This window comes from Lepidochelys kempii, chromosome 19, assembly GCF_965140265.1.
Source record: "Lepidochelys kempii isolate rLepKem1 chromosome 19, rLepKem1.hap2, whole genome shotgun sequence".
NCBI lineage: Eukaryota > Metazoa > Chordata > Testudines > Cheloniidae > Lepidochelys > Lepidochelys kempii.
Window position 1 is genome coordinate 10,033,108 of NC_133274.1, and position 20,633 is coordinate 10,053,740.

The 20,633-nt window shown below is 44.3% G+C and overlaps 1 protein-coding gene across 7 annotated transcripts in view; it reads left to right on the forward strand.

Moving 5' to 3' along the window:
• The window catches only part of RPS6KA1 (ribosomal protein S6 kinase A1), a 70,086-nt gene that overhangs the window by 28,917 nt on the left and 20,536 nt on the right, over positions 1-20,633 (forward strand). For 3 of the 7 annotated variants that reach the window (XM_073317374.1, XM_073317375.1, XM_073317373.1), the window contains one exon: positions 15,126-15,179. The exons of 2 other annotated variants lie outside the window; for them this stretch is intronic. In XM_073317374.1, coding sequence (XP_073173475.1) covers positions 15,126-15,179 — 54 coding nt within the window. Of the gene's footprint in view, positions 1-11,923; positions 12,111-15,125; positions 15,180-17,763; positions 17,908-20,633 lie in introns of those variants that run through there. 2 more of the 7 variants (XM_073317378.1, XM_073317376.1) reach the window with 2 other exon arrangements.

Below are 20,633 nucleotides of genomic sequence, written 5' to 3' on the forward strand. Positions count from 1 at the left end.
TAGCACTGTAGTGTCCAGGAAGTGGATCTCTTGTGTGGACTGGACCAGGCTGAGGTTGGTGGTGGGATGGAAATTGTTGAAATCATGGTGGAATTCCTCAAGGGCTTCTTTTCCATGGGTCCAGATGATGAAGATGTCATCAATATAGCGCAAGTAGAGTAGGGGCTTTAGGGGACGAGAGCTGAGGAAGCGTTGTTCTAAATCAGCCATAAAAATGTTGGCATACTGTGGGGCCATGCGGGTACCCATAGCAGTGCCGCTGATCTGAAGGTATACATTGTCCCCAAATGTGAAATAGTTATGGGTAAGGACAAAGTCACAAAGTTCAGCCACCAGGTTAGCCGTGACATTATCGGGGATAGTGTTCTTGACGGCTTGTAGTCCATCTTTGTGTGGAATGTTGGTGTAGAGGGCTTCTACATCCATAGTAGCCAGGATGGTGTTATCAGGAAGATCACCGATGGATTGAAGTTTCCTCAGGAAGTCAGTGGTGTCTCGAAGGTAGCTGGGAGTGCTGGTAGCGTAGGGCCTGAGGAGGGAGTCTACATAGCCAGACAATCCTGCTGTCAGGGTGCCAATGCCTGAGATGATGGGGCGCCCAGGATTTCCAGGTTTATGGATCTTGGGTAGTAGATAGAATATCCCAGGTCGGGGTTCCAGGGGTGTGTCTGTGCGGATTTGATCTTGTGCTTTTTCAGGAAGTTTCTTGAGCAAATGCTGTAGTTGCTTTTGGTAACTCTCAGTGGGATCATAGGGTAATGGCTTGTAGAAACTCGTGTTGGAGAGCTGCCGAGCAGCCTCTTGTTCATATTCCGACCTATTCATGATGACAACAGCACCTCCTTTGTCAGCCTTTTTGATTATGATGTCAGAGTTGTTTCTGAGGCTGTGGATGGCATTGCGTTCCGCATGGCTGAGGTTATGGGGCAAGTGATGCTGCTTTTCCACAATTTCAGCCCGTGCACGTCGGCGGAAGCACTCTATGTAGAAGTCCAGTCTGCTGTTTCGACCTTCAGGAGGAGTCCATCTAGAATCCCTCTTTCTGTAGTGTTGGCAGGGAGACCTCTGTGGATTAGTATGTTGTTCAGAGGTATTTTGGAAATATTCCTTGAGACGGAGACGTCGAAAATAGGATTCTAGGTCACCACAGAACTGTATCATGTTCGTGGGGGTGGAGGGGCAGAAGGAGAGGCCCCGAGATAGAACAGCTGCTTCTGCTGGGCTGAGAGTATAGTTGGATAGGTTAACAATATTGCTAGGTGGGGTGAGGGAACCATTGCTGTGGCCCCTTGTAGCATGTAGTAGTTTAGAAAGTTTAGTGTCTTTTTTCTTTTGTAGAGAAGCAAAGTGTGCGTTGTAAATGGCTTGTCTAGTTTTAGTAAAATCCAGCCACGAGGAAGTTTGTGTGGAAGGTTGGTTCTTTATGAGAGTATCCATGTTTGAGAGCTCATTCTTAATCTTTCCCTGTTTGCTGTAGAGGATCTTGATCAGGTGATTCCGCAGTTTCTTTGAGAGCGTGAGGCACAAGCTGTCAGCACACCTGGTGGAGTGAACAATTGATATTGGCCAGTGTAACATTAGGGTCTTACCTCGTGGGGGTGGATGTCCCTCAGTTGGCTTCAGTAGCGTGTAAGTCGGTGAAACCAGGTATGTATTTGTCCCTATAACTGCTAATATTAGTATCTGTCAGTTCTATCCCAATGCCGACTTCAGACTGTCTTCCCCTGCAAGGACTTCTCTGCCTGTTGCTAAAGAGGCTGTTGGCATCGGTTTGTAGCCTCTGGACTTAGAACTGTCACAGGAAGGGAGTGAACTTTCAGAAAGTACAATCAGCCTTTCATGTACTGAGAGAGTGGGCATTTTCTCAGTCACAAAAATAGCCAACTTTCCACTGGCAAACCAGCTCAGTGGGGAAGAGACTGCCCCAGCACCAGGCACAAGGGCTGAAATTGGCCTGCTTTCCTAGGCTTCACTTGCAGCCCTGATCAGAGAGGTCATTCTAGCTGCTCTGGCAGAAGGTCGTTCGAACTGCACTGGCAGAAAAGTCCTTCCAGGGGAGTGAAGTCTGGTTTCCTCTTTAATTTTTGCTATTAATGCCAGAGCCTTTTTTTTGTTTGTGGGAAGAAATACTTCCATGAGGAACACTGCCTGAAAGCCCTAACATGCTGAGCCAAAAGGACCTCTGGTGCACAATTCCACTGAGTTCTGTGATGTTACCAGGGGATTAACTTGGCATACTGACTTCAAGCAGAAACTTCAGGGCATACTTTTGACATGGACTGTGTAGAACAGGGCTATTTCCATCTAATCATTGCTGCTTCCAGCCTCTAGCAAAATAACACAATTTTTTTTTAATAGTACAACCATAGAGTAACTTTATCCTTTTCTGGGATGCCAAGTTCATCACCGCTACAGTTCAACTGAATTCAATGGAATGGCAACCGGGATGCTTTTGACCCAATGTCAGGTTTCCATACAGATCGCAGGCACGTCGCATTTTAATTACTATAAAATTGTCAAATCACTTATTTGCCATGAAGGAATAGCCTAAGAAGCCTGTATTACTAAAAACTTGCGGAAAGATGACCGTAAACCAGATTCTGACCTGGTATAAATCCAGAGTAAATGAACTCTCATTCATTGGCTCTGTTGATGTAAATGAGATTGAAATGTGCCCCCCCCCCCCACCGCCCTTAAGGAAAGAGAGCTTCTTGCTTTTGCATGCGGACTTTGCTATAAGATTCATGCCTATTTTTCTTCTAATTCGGTCATCAAACTATTCCTACTCTTAAAAAAAGAAAAAAGTGGGAGTGGGGGAGAGAGGCCATGTGAGATGGAAGGTGACCAATCTGTAGCAGTAGCATTCCCACTGTAAACAAATCCTTCCCTATTGTACTTGCAAACATTAGTGCTTTACCTGAGCTAATCCCAAAGAATCCACCCCTTCTTTATTATCCATCTGTCAGGAAGTTCTGGTTGCCAATGTCTTCAGCACTGCTCCTTATACACACAGTTTATTGACATTGTATGCTAGTTATATCTTCAAAACCACCCCCACATGCATGCAACGCCCTCCCCGGCCCCAGGAGCTTGTTCTGGCTCATGGAGGTGTGCGCCTGCTGGAACTGTACACTCTGGTTTAAAGAACCTCTGGAGTGCTGCATCCCTGGTTATTCAAGGGGATGGAGATGTAGCAAGAACTTAAATTAGAACAGGCTGTGATGTTGAAACCATATTAGAGAGACATGGTGGGTGAGCGAATATCTTTTATTGGACCAACTTCTGTTGGTGAGAGAGACAAGCTTTCGAATTACACAGAGCTGCTCTTTAGATCTGGGAAAGGTTCTCCCAAGTCACAGCAAAATGTAAGGCGGAACAGATAGTTTAGTGTAACTAGTTAGCACATATTGTTAGGGACCATTCAAGGTAGAGTGGCTCATTAAGAACCTCTGCAGTCATAGGAGGAAAAGACCGGGTTGGTAAGTTAGAGATTGTTGTAATAAAAGCCATAAATCCAGTGTCTCTGATTTATGTTCAGTCTGTGATTGTTAGTGTGTAGCAGAGCAATAAATTTAAGCTCCCAGGCTCCTCTTTTGAAAGTGTTGAGCAGGTTTCCTTTGAGGAGGAGGACTGCTAGGTCAGATATAAAGGGATCGCTTTGTGGAAAGTGTTCCCCTAGAGGTGATAGGGTGTTTTTGTTTTTCATCGTTTTCCAGTGTGAGTTCATTCCAGAGTTTAGTGATTTGTTTGGTTTCAGGCACATAATTGTTGTTGGGGGCATTTAGTGCACTGGATGAGGTACACCACGTGTTATGATAGGCATGCGTAGGATCCATGGATCTTGAAAGGTGTGCTGTGGGGGGGTGTTGATCATGGTAGCAGTGGAGATATGTTTGCAGGTTTTGCATCTGTTCTGGCAGGGTCTGGTGCCACTTTGAGTTGGTGGGGCCTGGTCTGTGGGGAGCTTGCTTCCAATGACGAAGTTGGGGATTGTTTGAAGGCCAGAAATGGAGGCTCAGGAAAGACTTCTTTCAGAATGGGGTCCCCATCAAATATGGGTTGTCGTTGTTTGATACCCCATATGGATTCCAATGTGGGGTAGTAGGTAACAACTAGAGGTGTGCCGTTGGAGTGGGGGTTATTTCTGTATCTCTTGGGCTATTTGGGTGGCCTATTCCATGATGCGATCTACTTCTCTAGTGAAGTGTCTTTGTTTGGTGAAGGCAGTTTTAAAGTGTGCTAAGGTGTCTATCCCTAACTTTCTCCTCTGAGTGTATTCTGTGGTATCTGAGTGCCTAACTGTAGATACCAGATTTCTTGGTGTGTTTGGGGTGGTTACTGGACCTATAAAGGTAGGTGTGGTGATCCATGTGCTTCTTGTATATGGTTGTCTCTATGGTTCAATTGGTGATGATGGTCATGGTGTCCAGGAAGTTGATGCTAGTGTGGGAGTGTTCCAGAGAGTTTTTAATGAACGGGTGGTGGCTGATGAAGTTGTAGTGGAAATCTTTGAGGGAGTTTAAACCATCTGTCCAGAGGATAGAAATATCATTGATGTACCTCGGGTATATCATTGATTTAATGGTCCATTTGTCCAGAAATTCTTCTAAGAGGGCTGTGATAGAGGTCTCTAAAATCATGACTGGTGTGGAGAAAGTAAATAAGGAAGTGTTATTCACTCCTTCTCATAACACACAAGAGCTAGGGGTCATCAAATAAAATTAATAGACAGCAGGTTTAAAACAAACAAAAGGAAATATTTCTTCAAACAATGCACAGTCAACCTGTGGAACTCTTTGCCAGAAGATGTTGTGAAGGCCAAGACTATAACAGGGTTCAAAAAAGAACTAGATAAATTAATGGAGGACAGGTCCATTGATGGATATTAGCCAGGCTGGGCAGGGATGGTGTCCCTAGCCTGTTTGCCAGAAGCTGAGAGTGGGCGACAGGGGATGGATCACTTGATGATTCTCTGTTCTGTTCATTCCCTCTGAAGCACCTGGAATTGGCCACTGTCGGAAGACAGGACACAGGGCTAGATGGACCATTGGTCTGACCCAGTATGGCCATTCTTATGTTCAAGGGGGCCCATGAAGAAGTTGGCATATTGGGGAGCCATCTTAGTACCCAAAGCTGTTCCCATGATTTTGACAACATGTTTGTTGTTGACTATAAAATCATTATGGGTGAGGATGAAATTAATGAGTTTGGCGATTTGTGTTGGAGGTGGATATCTGAGAGTTGCCCATTGTCTTGTAAATATTTGAGGTAGGCAGCAATGCCGTCATTACGAGAGACGTTGGTGTGAGTGACATCCATGGCGGTGAAGATGGTGTTCTGACGGAGGTTGTTAATTGTATAGCATACAGTTTAGGATAACATTTGAGTGGCAAATCCAGATACTGCAGGCTTTTATAAATACCCTCTAGGGAATAGGTAGAACCTTTGAGCTTTGTAGACGGGGTGTTCTATAGGTATAGATCTGTAGTGATCAAACACATGCATGTTGAGTCATTTCTTTTCCCTTCACAATAAGAAGTTCTAATCTACTTTTCAGAGTAGCAGCTGTGTTCGTCTGTATCCGCAAAAAGAAAAGGAGTACTTGTGGCACCTTAGAGACTAACAAATTTATTTGAGCACAAGCTTTCGTGAGCTACAGCTCAGAAGTGCCACAAGTACTCCTTTTCTTTTTGTAATCTACTTTTGTATTCAGCTGGACTTTCTTTTTGACATTCTGTGCACCTGAATTCTTTTTCTTCCCATCCATAAAGAATATGGGAGAGTTTTTCTGCCTAGATGACTTCATTTGTTTGTTCTTAGCTTCTACTGTGTTTTATTTCAGAAATTGGCTCTTTAAGAGAGTATTTCTGATTAAGCAATCTCATAACTGCCCACTATGTGAGGCAGGAAGAGTCTCCCCCACTTGGGGTGATCCACACTAGGAGAAAAAGAGGTGTCGTTTTTAATCATGTGACAACACATGGCAAAATTCTAGTGTGGACGAAGAAGTTGTGTGAAAACTACAGCGTTAACAGATTCAGGTAAACACTAGAGGGGAGCATAGGACTTACCTTGGCCAGCTAATGTGTGAAAACAATTGCCTTGTCCACAATAGGGTTTCTGTGACTGTGGGTCTCAGGCTGTATGGACAGCCCAGCCAGCAGTGAATTAATGCCCTAATTCCTCCCTCTGTGGAAGGCATTAATGAAAACCAGGATTAAGCAGACTCCTTGCTTCTCCTATAGAGCATCCTTCTGCTAGGCGGCCCAGGGCTGGTGTGGCAGAGTTCTGTGCAGGTTTAGTCTCATGGTGCCTGCCTGCGATTTCCATGGCTCTACTACTGACCTTACTTTGAACTCTCTTCCCTGTTCCCCAAATTTCAAAAACGTAAAATCTGCTGTTGCTGTGGGCAGTACTTAGGATTGCTACTTCCTCTTACCTCACTAATGGTTTCTCTATCAAGAGCTAACACCCCTTGTTGCAAAAATTCTCTTCCTTTAGTCCAGTTCTCTTCTGATAATTCTCTAGCCTGATCCTGCAGACTGGGGGTCAGTTGGTCAGTGTACATGGACATCTTCCACTCTTAATTTTTTTTTTTAATTCCCTTGATCATAAATTGAAACTGTTCCCACAAATCACATGCAGGCTATAACAGACACATGTTTTATCTATCTTAAGTGTGGAATCATGCTCTAAAATTGCTATTTGGGGCTAAGAGGAGTAAAACATGGGTTGGTCTGCCCCTGTATCTTCACAGTAGCATACTTGTTCTTTCCTGTAGAAAACATGCAAAGGTTTATTAGAAGACCAGTCAACCTCAGCTTTATTTAAAACAACTCTTTAGGAAGCATTGCTTTCTGGTCACTTCCTCTTGCCACCTACTGATCTGAAGTAGATCACATGAGCATAATTCTATACTCTTACTGGAAACTGCTTCAAACTCCTTCCTAGTGCCAGAGATGCTCCAGAGTGCAAGGCCTGAATGCACTTGAGTTCCTGTTGCTCCTAGTGAAAACATTGAACATCTAGGGCTCTTCTTAAAAACTGCAGCCCCCGAATAAAGACACTGTCTACACTCAGTGCCCAGACTGCACATGGTATGATTCCTTTTCCCAACAACTACCGCAAACCTTCAGTTGCACATTGTCTGGCTTGTGGCATAACCCACTGCTGAAATGTGGCTTCTTGGGTAAGGGGCAAGAATCCCACTTTAAGAGCATGCTGAAATGACAGCTGCTGTCTCTCTTCAAACAGCAGCTTTTCACACTATCAGTTTCCTGTTTATGAAACTCTGATCCTTCCTCACTCTCTCTTGCTGTAACTGATGCTCTGTTGCCAGCACTCTACAGGATGTGTGAGCAGATCTCAACAGCAGACAAAGGCAGTTCCAGTTATTCTGATTAAAATTAGAGCACGCATGGTGCCTCTTTTTTTTTTTTTTTCCCAACAATTTACAGAGCTGACGTTAGAATCATGATCAGCTGACGAAATCTAATTTGCAGTAACTTTAAACTGTGTGCTGTGGACTGTCGTCTTTACTACTCCTGGGCTGGGGTGAGGGCAATAGCAGAAGCAGAATTCCCCTAGTAGTTATGGATGGTTCTGTGCCGCGTGTTCTAACTTCAGTCTTGCAGTTTGATGTGCCTTAAATAGTACTTGTAGAATTAGACTTGAATTGCTAAATGTTGGTGGTAATTAACATCTGCCTTCACTTAAAAACAGACTCCCATTATTTAATTAAATTAAAGCAGTGGGAAATTGCATGTTGCACTTTCAGGCAACGCTTGTCCTCTCTTGCTACCAGTTCTATCTGGACAGAAACGCTTGATCATAGTTAATATTTCTGACTCTGCTAAGACGATTCTAGTCATTAGGTTTTGCACAAATAGGCTTGTTTCCTGCTAGTGCAAATATTGAAATCCCTGTCAAAAATTCAGAAACTGCCATTTACAAGAAAAGGGAGAAGGGCAGCCATGCTTGTCTCCTCTGTCTGTTAGCAAGGAGAAATAATGCATGTAATTGTCCTTGAATTGAGGTGCCAGCAACCTCTCTGCTGCCTTGGTAGAAGGGAGAAGCAAACTGCCCACTTGCTAGCCTTGTGTGTGAAGGGGATTAATAACTAATGCACAAGGTAGAAAACTGACTTGAAGAGGTTTGATGAAACAATCTTCAAACCGGGTACCCATCATCTACCTCCGGGCCATCACAGTAACCCCTCAAGAGCTGCCTTTCCCACTGGTGTGAGATTTGGGTGCTCAGACTTGGACTTTGGCCCGAGTCCGATTTGTTCTTGGTACTAGGTGAATTGTTATATAAGGAATGATAGTGCTAGGTGACTTAACCACCATGGAGTTGGGTGTACCTCACTAGAAGTCAAGCCGGTGCTGTCTGCTTTTGGAAAGATGGCTAAATGGAACCGATCCCCCCCCCCCCCCACCCAAGAGAGCTCTGCCTTACAAAGTTTTGTTTATCGGAGTGTGGCATGAGCAAGCCACAGGGCTGCTGATGGTATCATTTGTGAGATACATTGCACTGATATTAGCAAAACTACTGTGTAACTCTCTACCCCAGATAGTCTCCTGTCAGTGTTTTTGCACATCTGAAATACAGAAGGCTCCACACTTGGGAGCTAGAAGTGAGCATGTGACACAAGTCATGCACAAGTGGTCACCATTCTTTGCAGTGAATTTGAGCAAGCCTGGATGTGATCAATATTAGTGAATGCATATGATCCATAATAACCTCATAGAATCATAGAATATCGGGGTTGGAAGGGACCTCAGGAGGTCATCTAGTCCAACCCCCTGCTCAAAGCAGGACCAATCCCCAATTTTTGCCCCAGTTCCCTAAATGGCCCCCTCAAGGATTGAACTCACAACCCTGGTTTTAGCAGGCCAATGCTCAAACCACTGAGCTATCCCTCCCCCAACCTGCAATATCATAGTGTGTAATTTGGCCCATAAGCGTGTGAGGAGAGATCTGCGGGATTCTGAAAATGCCTTCTGTGACAGGAAAAACTTCACACTCACCTCTTAACAGATCCACTTACGGGAGCCCAAAGGGCCCGATCTTGAGAGGTGTGGACCGCCTGCAACTCTTGTTCCTTTCAAAGTACTATACTATGTTCAGAAAAATAATCTCTCCCCCTCTGACGGAGGCCCATTGGTGCCAATGGGCAAAGGGTTTCCTGTTCTTTACAGGCAATTCCTGTCCCAGACCTGACAAACTCAGTACACCTAATGCACCGCTTTCACTGTATTTATCCATGAGGGGTAGCCTGTGAGGTCTCTACTGAAATCTTGTAACTTATCAATACTCATAATCCTTGTGAGATGTGTGTATGGGTAATATTGAAGGAATAATGTAACTATATTGAAAATTATGCTTTATGGTCTTAGAGTAAAAGTTAGGCACTAGGGAATCACATGTCTCGGTGATAAGCCCATTAAGGTGGGAGGGAATTGTCACTCTTTCCTGGTCAGCCGGTGACATAATGCAAGGTTCAACTGTCTACCCTTGCCCTATTCCAGAAGAGTCAATGGAAAACCATCAAAGACAACGGCAAACAACCAAAACCACTTGGAGGTAAAAGAAACATTATAGCAGACAGGGGATTGTGTGATCTGTGAATAAAGACACAAGCCTGGTTCAGTATATGAGAGAGTAGAGAGAACCCCTCTGGATCCATTCAGTGAGGAGACATCTTCTGGAGCGGGAGGTGTTTCATGAAAGAGTGGATCCTGGTTCATGTGAGGCCAGCCAGCAACGCAACAGACTGAACTTTGGGGAGGAAAACCTACTTTATTAGATAAGAAAGGCAACTATTAATAAAGTGTAGGCCCTAGTTTGTCTATTATATAGGACTATCAATTATTCGCAGTTAACTCACGCGATTAACTCAAAAAAATTAATCGCGATTTTAAAAAAAAAGTTAATCATGATTAATTGTAGTTTTAATCTATTGTTTAACAATGTGAATACTAATTGAAATGTATTAAATATTTTGGATGCTTTTCTACATTTTCATATATATTGTTTTCTGAGTTGTAATTGAAATCAACGTGTATATTTAATTACAAATATTTGCACTGTAAAAATGATAAACAAAAGAAATAGTATTTTTCAATTCACCTCAGACAAACACTGTAGTGCAATCTCTTTGTTGTGAAAGTGCAACTTACAAATGTAGATTTTTGTTTTTGTTACATAACTGCACACAAAACTAAAACAATGTAAAACTTTAGAGCCTACAAGTCCACTCAGTCCTACTTCTTGTTCAGCCAATTGTTAAGACAAATAAGTTTGTTTACAATTACAGGAGAGAATGCTGCCCTCTTCTTATTTACAGTGTCACCAGAAAGTGAGAAAAGGTGTTCGCATGGCACTTTTTTGTAGCTGGCGTTATAAGGTATTTACATGCCAGATATGCTAAACATTCGTATGCTCCTTCATGCTTCGGCCACCATTCCAGAGGACATGCTTCCATGCTGATGACTATTGTTTAAAAAAATGTGTTAATTAAATTTGTGACCAAACTCCTTGGGGGAAGAACTGTGTGTCCCCTGCTCTGTTTTACCTGCATTCTGCCGTATATTTCATGTTTTAGCAGTCTTGGATGATGACCCAGCACATGTTCATTTTAAGAACACTTTCACAGCAGATTTGACAAAACGCAAAGAAGGCACCACTGAGAGACTTCTAAAAATAGCTACAGCACTCGACCCAAGGCTTAAGAATCTGAAGTGACTTCCAAAATCTGAGAGGGATGAGGTGTGGAGCATGCTTTCAGAAGTCTTAAAAGAGCAACACTCTGATGCGGAAACTACAGAACCCAAACCACCAAAAAAAGAAAATCAACCTTCTGCTAGTGGCATCTGACTCAGATAATGAAAACGAACATGCGTTGGTCTGCTCTGCTCTCCGATTGTTATCGAGCAAAACCCATCGTCCGCATGGATTCATGTCCCCTGGAATGGTGGTTGAAGCATGAAGGGACATGTGCTAAAGATTCATATCTGGCATGTAAATATCTTGCAACGCCGGCTACATCCAGGCCATGCGAACGCCTGTTCTGACTGTCAGGTGACATTGTAAACAAGAAATGGGCAGCATTATTTCCTTCAAATGTAAACAAACTTGTTTGTCTGAACAACTGGCTGAAGTAGGACTGAGTGGACTTTGTTTTATTTTTGAATGCAGTTATTTTTTAATATCCAAAAATATTTAAAGAAATGGTATTTTTTTAATTGTTTAACAGTGCGATTAATCATGATTAATATTTTTAATCGCTTATCCACCCTAGTATTATGATTTTGGTTTGTATTGTAACCATTTTGTTTCTGTTACTCTCTGGTTTCTAGTGAAGTCTCTATTCTTTCGTAAACCTTCTTTTTGTTTTATTGTAAGTGCTAACAAGCGCTGTGCCTTACACAGGAGTGGTAAACTGGGGTAGCCAGCTCCTTTGAGGGCAGAGGATCTGAGATTCCTGTGAGTAGCCAGTGTTGGGGGCTGGGTATCACAGGCAAATGCTTCAAGGGGACTTGGGGACTGAGGTACTCCTTTTGTTCACCTGCCAGGCAAAGACAGGCTGACAGAGCCCGGAGGGGAGTGCTTGAGCGGCTGACAGGCTGACACCCAGCTACCACAAGCAAGCCTCCTTCTCGCTGGGGGTGGGGGGTGTAAATAGGTGATTCAGTCACGGGTATCCTGAATGCTGCCACACCCTCGCCCTGTCCAATGGAGATACAATCCACTGTGTAAATTAAACCTGCATGCACATGGGCAGCACATCATTTGGATTCTCTGAATTGGGCTTCACAAATCAGCATCCCATTAGGGGTCATGTGCCTTGACTAGTGCTTTCATTTGGCTGCTGGTGTTGTGCAGTGAGCATCACTGTAATTTCCCCATAGAAAACCACAGTTTCCTTTTGTGCTGAAACTCCCAAAATACATCCAAGTGACATAGCTACTACTGGGGGTTCTTGTGCTGGTGTCCGTGCTGGGGAGAGCGCTAGATCAGAAGCTCCCTTGCAAACTATGGGAGAGTAGCCATCTGGAGCTTTGGAGATGCTGAGGCTGCTCTTTCGCACCAAACCAAGGATCCAGGAGGCAAGTGCCGTGGTCTCTTTATCAGTTCTGTGTTCAGTATCGTGTTTTCTATTTCACAGGATCAAAGGCGGAAGTCAGAGACTTGCAAGACTCTAGAGCCAGCCAGGCTGCATTTAATTTACTGTATTATGTATTCTCTTTTGAAAGGGCCTTTCTGATGATAAAAGCCATGGTGTCCTCTCCTGAGGACTCTCTTCTCTGTACTGGCAGAGTTTGGGAGTGGCTTGGAACATGAGCATGACTGAAGCAACGGTGGAACAAAAAGATCCCTCAGATTATGGTCCTTGATGCATGAAAGCAGGATGCAGAAAACATAACACGAAATAGCATCTAGTTCTCACCGCCTGTTTCCAACATTCAGACTCAAATATATCAGCTACCAAGGTTATCAGACACACACGTGGTCTTTTGCCACTTTTGTTTCTAAAGCTCTTTATATAAAGAAGGGGAGAGAGAGAGGAGTCAGGAGAGTGCATTTTGAACTGGTATTGTGGGAAGAGACGACAAATTATATCCTGAGACCCTTGCAGTACAAACTCTTTTAGGCTTGAGTAAGTGATCTGCTTAGTACTAAAGCAGCTCTAAGATGTTTCAGTTCAAAAGAAACTCAGTCTTCTCCTCTCAGACTTGCAGTAACTTCCTGGTTTCAAACCTGACTGGGGTGAAGAGGAGTATTGTGGGAGTAGCAGCAAATGCTAATCTCCCACTCACACAGGGGATCTCTGTAAATGACTTCTCCTGAATTTGCAGAGGGCTGCAAAATATTCTGCCTCGGGTTGCCAATTTTGGTTGGACCTATTCCTGGAGATCTCATCGCTTGACATAATCTTTAATTCCTGGAGACTTCAGGACAATCCTGGAGGGTTGGCAACCTTAATTCCACTGCAGTCCCATGATAATGCAACCTGCTGCTTATGTGAGCTAGTGTGCATAGTTTGCAGGGGCTCCACTCTACTAAGGGAGACTTGGTTTAAAAAAAAGTGCACCCAATGAACACACTGCTTAAGGAAAGTGGTCAGAGCAAAGGATAGGGTATCGGGAGAAGAGTTGTAAAAGAACTGTTCCATCACTGACGTGTGTGACTTTAACCTCTGCATCTTTCCTTATTTGTAAATGGGGGACAATGTTTGTCTGTGTGAGATTTTGAAGCACCTGCTGGAAGTTAGTGAAAGGCTCTGGTGGCGATTGTTTTTCTTCAGCTGTGAATGGCAACTCTTGGCCGGGGCACAGAATTTGCGCCATCATGGCAGAGGCTGGGCCAGTCAGTCTCTTCGCTACGGGTACATCTGCACTTCAGGCTGGACGTGTAAATCCCACTTCAAGGAGATCTACTTGTGCCAGATCAGTGAGCGCTAGTATGTGGAAAACAGCGTGGCTGCAACGGCACGGGTGGCAGGAGGAGCTAGGGAGCTCAGCCTTCCTGCTGCTGTGCCAAGCAGCTGCAGTAATGGGGTCACGTGGGAGGAGAGGTGAAAACAAGGCCCCCGCACCCTGTATTCAGCTTCTTCCCAGGCTTCAAATGTCTCCCTTATTAAAAATGTTAAGGATCTCTTTTTCGTGATGCTCTCCCAAGGCTTTTTTTTTTTTTCCTCTCATTTTCCCTTCACAGCTATTACTTACTTCAGATTTTTTGGACAGTAATCCTGTTTATGGGTGCAGAGTTGGGGAGGTTTCTCCTTTCGACCTGTGGTCAGAGGACCTTGAAACTGTAGCTCCGATTATCCAAAATGCTGGGCCACAAGCTCCCACACCCCACCCTGTGACACTACCTAACCGCATCAAGAGAAAGCAGAAGTAGCATTCGAGTGTTTTTCTTTAAAAAACACATTATGTGGCCATGCTACAGGAGGCTCCACCCCTACTCTGCAACTTGTGCATTAAGCCCCTTGGAGGGAAATGCATCACATCTGGGGGATTTTTTTTATTTTTATTTAAACTTCAGCTCATCCTCTCAAAGCTGGCTGAAAAAGCACCCAGCTGTGATAATGAATCTATATGTACATGAGTTAATCTCTTGGAGATACAACAGGCTTTGGGATCTGATCTCTAACCTTCCAAAACTCAGGCTCTTCAAATGTAACCTTCTTGTCTGAAATCTGTCTGCCAGTGTTTCTGTGGGGGCAAAGCAGAAGGAACAGCTTTTGAACCAGGGCATGGTTAAACCTTCCTCAAACAGTTACTCTATCTCTCATCAAAAGAAGGCTGCCTAGAACTGGATCAGCATCAGGTTAAAAGGCAATTGGATGAGTGCTTCTCACGTCGCCCTTTGAGATGAGATCTAATAGCTGGTCTGGAAACAGACCATGAGCCCAGGGCCAGACCTACTCTCTTCCTGCAAGATGTGATGCACTTGTTTGTATTCCTACTAGCTGGTTTAGGAGCACTGATTCCCACTCAGATGAGAATCCATTTCTCAGCTGGTAAGAGCTGAGCAAGAGTACAGGTCCCAATTTCTGCTGTTCTTCTGAATGTCCATGAGTGTAACTCTACCAAAGCAGAGAGCTGCTGTGGAGTTACACCAGGTGTGACTGAGAGCAGCATTTGGCCCTGGGCAACCGGCCCCTTTAAGGGAAAGCAGAACCAGCCCCACCTGTGCCATAATTAGCTGTCCCCCAGCCTAAGCGGGGGGGACTAACTATGGCATGGGTGAGGCTGGTCCCATTTTCCTTTAAAGAGGCCAGTCGTCCTGTGAAGACCTAGGAGCTTAATTTTCTTTCTCCATAGCCGCAGTGATCCTGTGACCTTGGGAGGTATGCAGGATTCGCTTCTGACGTTCTCACACCCCTCTCCCACCTGCTACGCAAATGAGTCTGTAAAGAACTCTTAAACCTACTGGACCCTTCTTTCCTGGAGTACCAACACAGCTCTGAATTGCCTCTTGGGAGGAATGTTACTGGGAGCACTATCTTGTGACTTTGTAAATAGCTTGCCTGCTTCTATTAAATAAATGCATGAGGAAAATGTTAACTGAGCATCACAGACCCTTTGTGCTGACACTCATTTGCTGTTCCACAGGCAAAATCGGACATATCTTGGATAGAGAAAGACGTTGTAGACTCAGCAGATAAGGTAAGAGAGCCCGTTGCAAACACACGGCTTGAAGAGACTTGTGTCTTTTCATTCACACTTTATCGTATGATGAGATTCTCTGACTGTTTATTACAGTATAGGATTTGAGCTCATATTTGAGTTGTGAATCATTCTCTGATGCCTGTGCTGGCTTTGCACACCTTTAACACTGTCTGAACTGTACTTGTGAACTTCAGCAAAATCGGACATACAACCAGGTGTTAGCAACGTGCACAAGTCCCTCTCTGAAAAGTCTTTTATGGCACATGTTTTTTGGCCAAATGATAGAGTTGCTGATATGGAAGGCGACAGACATGAGTCACTCGCTCATGTGACCTTGTGATCATGTCTTCACCCTCCCCCAGCCCACCCCATGTTGTAGTCATCAACTGATGTGCTCTTACATTGTCTTTGGGGCAGAAGGCACCATTTTGTGTGGTTGTTAAGGCACTCTGCCCATCTCTGCCTCTGCGTGATGTACTATTCTCCAATAAGCTTGCTGCCCTGGGAGGGAAGAGGATTGCATTTGTATCCATGCTAACAGTTTAGCAGTAACTGTTCACATTCAGTTCTTGAGCAAAGCGATGGCTACTGTGTCCACCAGAAATAATTGACCCAATGCAACCTTTAGTCATTCTTGACACTTTCTTTATAATTACCTAACTCGTAGATCTAGTAGACCTCAGAGCTCTTTACGAAGGAGGTCAGTGTCATTAACTTCGTTTTACAGATGTTGAGTGCAAACTCTGGCCTTGATTGCCGCTCACACTGGGGCCCTGGCTGAATAAAGTAGTGTAAATCAGAATCAGGCACCTAGACTTTACTCTTTCCAGTGACAACTGACAGCATCTGGACTGTAGCAAGGATTTGCTATGGCCCGTTGCTCGGGATCTTTCCTACTGAACCTGCTGTCCCGGACCCCTGACTTCTCTACCTGTTGTGTCTTCGGAGCAAAGCCCGTCTTGGTCTAACTCAATTGTACGGTGTTGGCACAATGGGGCCCTCATCCCTGACTGGTGTTAATGCAACATAAATAACAGTCATTTCCTCCTTTCATTATCGGTTACCAAAGAGCGTGGTGTGTGCGTGGTGAGGAGGAGAAAGGTCAGAAGTGGTCATAGACTCAGACTAAAATCCCAACTCCAAACACCTCCAGAGCCTTGGGGTATTTCCAGAAGTGAACGGAGAAAGGCTCATGTCTTCTTGAAAGCTAGGCTAGTTTTAAAGCAAAAAAAAAAAAAAAATAGCTTGGAACAGAGAAACATAACTGGAGGGAATAACTCTATGCTCACATGGGGAGCAACATGCCCACTTAGCCCAGCATGCGGGGCTATGAAAAGGGAACATGGAGAAGAGGGAGTGGGAATGTTAGATGGGGTGGGATCTGAATTACCCAGGAAAGAATTTTCTGTAGTATCTGGCTGGTGAATCTTGCCCATATGCTCAGGGTTTAGCTGATCGCCATATTTGGGGTCGGGAAGGAATTTTCCTCCAGGGCAGATTGGAAGAGGCCCTGGAGGTTTTTCGCCTTGCTCTGTAGCATGGGGCATGGGTCACTTGCTGGAGGAGTCTCTGCTCCTTGAAGCTCAGACATAGGTGAGGTTTTTCGCAGGAGTGGGTGGGTGAGATTCTGTGGCCTGCGTTGTACAGGAGGTCAGACTAGATGATCATAATAGTCCCTTCTGACCTTAGTATCTATGAAAGGAGGCTGGTATGGTTTTTTTGTATTTTTTTTTTTAAATCCGAACAATCGCTCCCATCCTGTAAGTAAATTGGGACAATGATGGGACGAAAGGGCTACTCTGTCTGCCACAACATTCTTTTAACCTCCGTTCTGTCCCTGTTTGCAGCTCCTTGAGCCCTGGCCTCTGCAGAACCATGGCTAGTTGCTTACTTATAATCTTCAGAGGTGCCTTCTAAATATCATGGATAGGATTCCGGGAAGGGATTAGGCAAAGCCTCCTCCCCTTTGATAGAAGGCATCCTTCTCTTGGCTGTGCAAGAGTTGTATGTGTGGAAATCTACGGACCAAATTTATCACTGAATTCAGTGTGGTTATATAAGGAGAGTAACCCCCAGGATGGATCTGATACTAAATCCTCTTCTCCATGCCCAGTCAGAGGGGCAAAGATGCATTTGCAGATCTTGTAGGCAGTATTGTTATCACTGTACAGGCTCTTCTTAATGTGGGGCTTTTATCTCTTGTTCAAAATGTAAAGAACACCTCAAAATATTCCCCCTTTGTGGGAATTCCCACATAAACTCAGACTACCTAGAGTAGACCCCGCAGGGTCCAGCAGAGAGAGTGAGTCTTCTCTGAATAGAGAGGAGTCAGATCTGAGCAAGAAGCTGAGAGGTGTAAAAACCAGCTGCAAGTGCTTCGGCTGGGGAGTGGGAGTGTTAACCTGCTTAGCTGTGAGAATCGGAGACCGCTGCCTTCACTGCGCATCTGCCAGTGGGGCTTTAACCACCTGCAGCTCCTCCAGCCTGTGACTCTAAAACCTGAAGCCTGTCTCAAGTCCTCCATGAAGCAGTGTGTATTCCAGCAGCCTGCCATGCTCCCCTAGAGCCCCTGGTAACTGGGGATGTGTCATGCTGAACGGGATGGACCATGGAGAGGGACCCCAAGCTTCCTCGCATCTGTGCCTTTCTCACACTGTGGCACAGGAAACACCGAGCAAAACCCTGCAGCCTGCAACTGCCTGCCCCAGGCCAGCTCTCCAGCTCGGTTAGTACTGCAGCTAGCTTGCTGGAGGATGCTGTGGCTTCAGCTTGTGTTTGTAACTGCTCACTTCAATTGGACTGGTGTTGGTTGGGTTAACAGTCGCTGCAATTTGTGGATGCAGCCTTCTGGGTCTTCCCTCTTTCCTTTCCTGCAGGGTAACTTTGGCTTAATAGCATTGGAGAAGGAAAGTTCCTTCACCCAGGTATAAAGCCGGTTAATGCTACTGATCAGTGCGGTGATAATGCACTTATTCTCGTCTGGCTGCTGCGATTGTTCCTACTGGCCAGTGTTGTGACTTGCTTATTATACCCGCTGCTTGTCTGGCTTGCAACTGACCAAGTTATGGAATCTGATCTTCTGACTAACGCTCTAAACAGTCATGATGTTGTCTGCCTTGCAGTAGTTTTGTAGGTTTAATGGACTAGACAGGCAAAAACATTTTAAAAACACCCCTTTTTATAGGGGAGCTGTTAGCTGATCTCTGAAGCTTCATCTCGAAATGTGATCAATTTCGGTCTCCTTGCAAATGTCAATTTTTCCCGGAGTTCCTATATTCACTGAGCTGCTTTAGTTGCCAGGCTCTCTATGCAAATCTTTCCCTGCCTGACAGCCTTGAGAGACAACTATAGAGGTGAAAACCCATCTAGGACTAAACAAGTTGGGGCTTATTGTTGGCTAGATATACTGAAGTTAAGATCATTCGCACAATTGTACTGTACCTCCTTTGGAAGGACTTGGAACAGCAGCTATTGGGTGTTCATGGAACTGTACCTACCATAGTGAGTCCCTCAGTTTTAATGAAGGAATATAGAGGAGCATAAATGCCTGTGTGTAAAGGAAATATTCATTTAAAATTGATCTACGAGGCAGACAATATAACTTGGTAGTAAACTTAACCTAACCCAATCAGTGTCCATATTTTTCTCTCCTTACTGTTTTCATGAAACTCCAGTTTTGTTTCTCTATTCTACAGTTGAGCCTAACATTAATACTGCTTCCTTGTTGTTGAACTGGGTCATTAAGCTGTCCAGAAGTCTGACTATTTCTTTGTTCTTTCGTGTTAATGGGAACTCTGTTTGCTATATCTTTTTCCTTTGATTATGAGCAGCAAATAGTACTGCTGAGGTCCAGAAAAGTGACTCTGGCCACAAAAGTAGTGTGCTGGAAATGAAACTCTCTACAGTCTGACAAAATAGACTTGTCAGAACAGCGTGTGTTCAGTCCTAATGCTGAGGCTTGTACTCCTAGACTGAAGGTTTTCTCCAGTACCTTTCATGACATTCCCCAAATAGCTTGGTGTTTCCGGGTCCTTTTTCAGGTGGTTTGGGTGCCATGCTTTAGCAACTGGGAGATAGTGTCATAGGGCCCCTTGCTCATTTCAGTCCAAACCAGCTTGATGATGGAAAGCTGTTCCTAGAGAATGGCTTTTCATTGGCATGGGAAAGGAGTTGGTGATTGAGTCCCTCGTGGACAGCTGCCAGCAATGGAAAACCCACAAACTCTGTTGACCATTTGATGGACAGTCTCTGCATAGAAGCTTAGGACTGAGTTTTGGAGACAATACCTTTCTTGCCTCTAGTTTGATCCCTCCAGAAGAAGGATGAGACAGGCAGGAGAATGTCAGGGAAGTTGGCCCTGCTGCTGCTCTTGCTGGACCTGGTGTGTGTGTGTGTGTGTAAAGGCTTCAGTTGGTACCAGAATTCAGTGTCTACTGTCTGTTTTTGAGAGAACAGAGCTGCCCAATAATATGAAAACAAAGGCACTTCCTAGTCTAGAGAGAACAAAGCTCATCAGCTAGAAAGAAAAGGCTGCACTACTTAGGTAGGCAACCACATCCTTGTGTGCATCTCCCCGCTTCCGGAGAACCTTTTCAGAGAGGGTGGAGGCAGCTCTGGTAAGGAAAGCAAGCTAGTGCCCAAACTACACGGCAGCTCCATCCTCTCGGGTGGTGGTTAAACTTGATTTAAATACTGTTCTATTTAAAACCTGTAGGGACTAAACCGTACAAAACTGGGTTTGTATATAGGGTAGAATTGTTGTTTCTAAGCCTGACTTAGTCAAGATGTTAACAGTCAACTAAAAAGTATTAGGAAGTCAGGGACACTTTTAAACCCAGTGTCTCTGAGCCCTGCTGTAGATTGGGTCTTCAGTGTGCTCCAGAACGTAATTCCCAGACCAGAGGTCCAGCTCATTGAGTTTCCATATGCTGGTGAATTTCAGATGGAGCCATGCAAATACAGATTTTCTGGTTCACTGGCAGTGCTGAAAAATCAAAAACAAATGGGGCATCAAATAATATTTTTTTGTTTAGATTTTGAGAAATTTTAAGCATTTTTTACGTTAAAATTAATGGAAATTTTGAAAGTCATTTCAAAACCAAATTGAGCTGTTTTGTTTAGAAAATGTCAAAACAATGTTTCGGAGGGCAGGTTTTGACATTTTTAAAGGCTTCTTTGACTGGAACAATTCTGGAAAAAACATCATAAAATATTTTGGTGTGGCCAAATCTGTTTGGTTTTTTTTTTTTTTTGGGTCCCCAAAAAGATGGTTTTAGTCAAATTTTGCCTGGGTCTAGTATTGGGTGCTTCGTTTAATTTAAAAAAATTACAATTATGAAGTAATTTGACTATAAGTAAAACTCCTTCCTGTTCACGAGGTAGTTAATGACCAGCTGCTTTGAAGCATGAATGCTTATGCCCCTCTTTTAATCTTTGGAGATGTTCTGATTC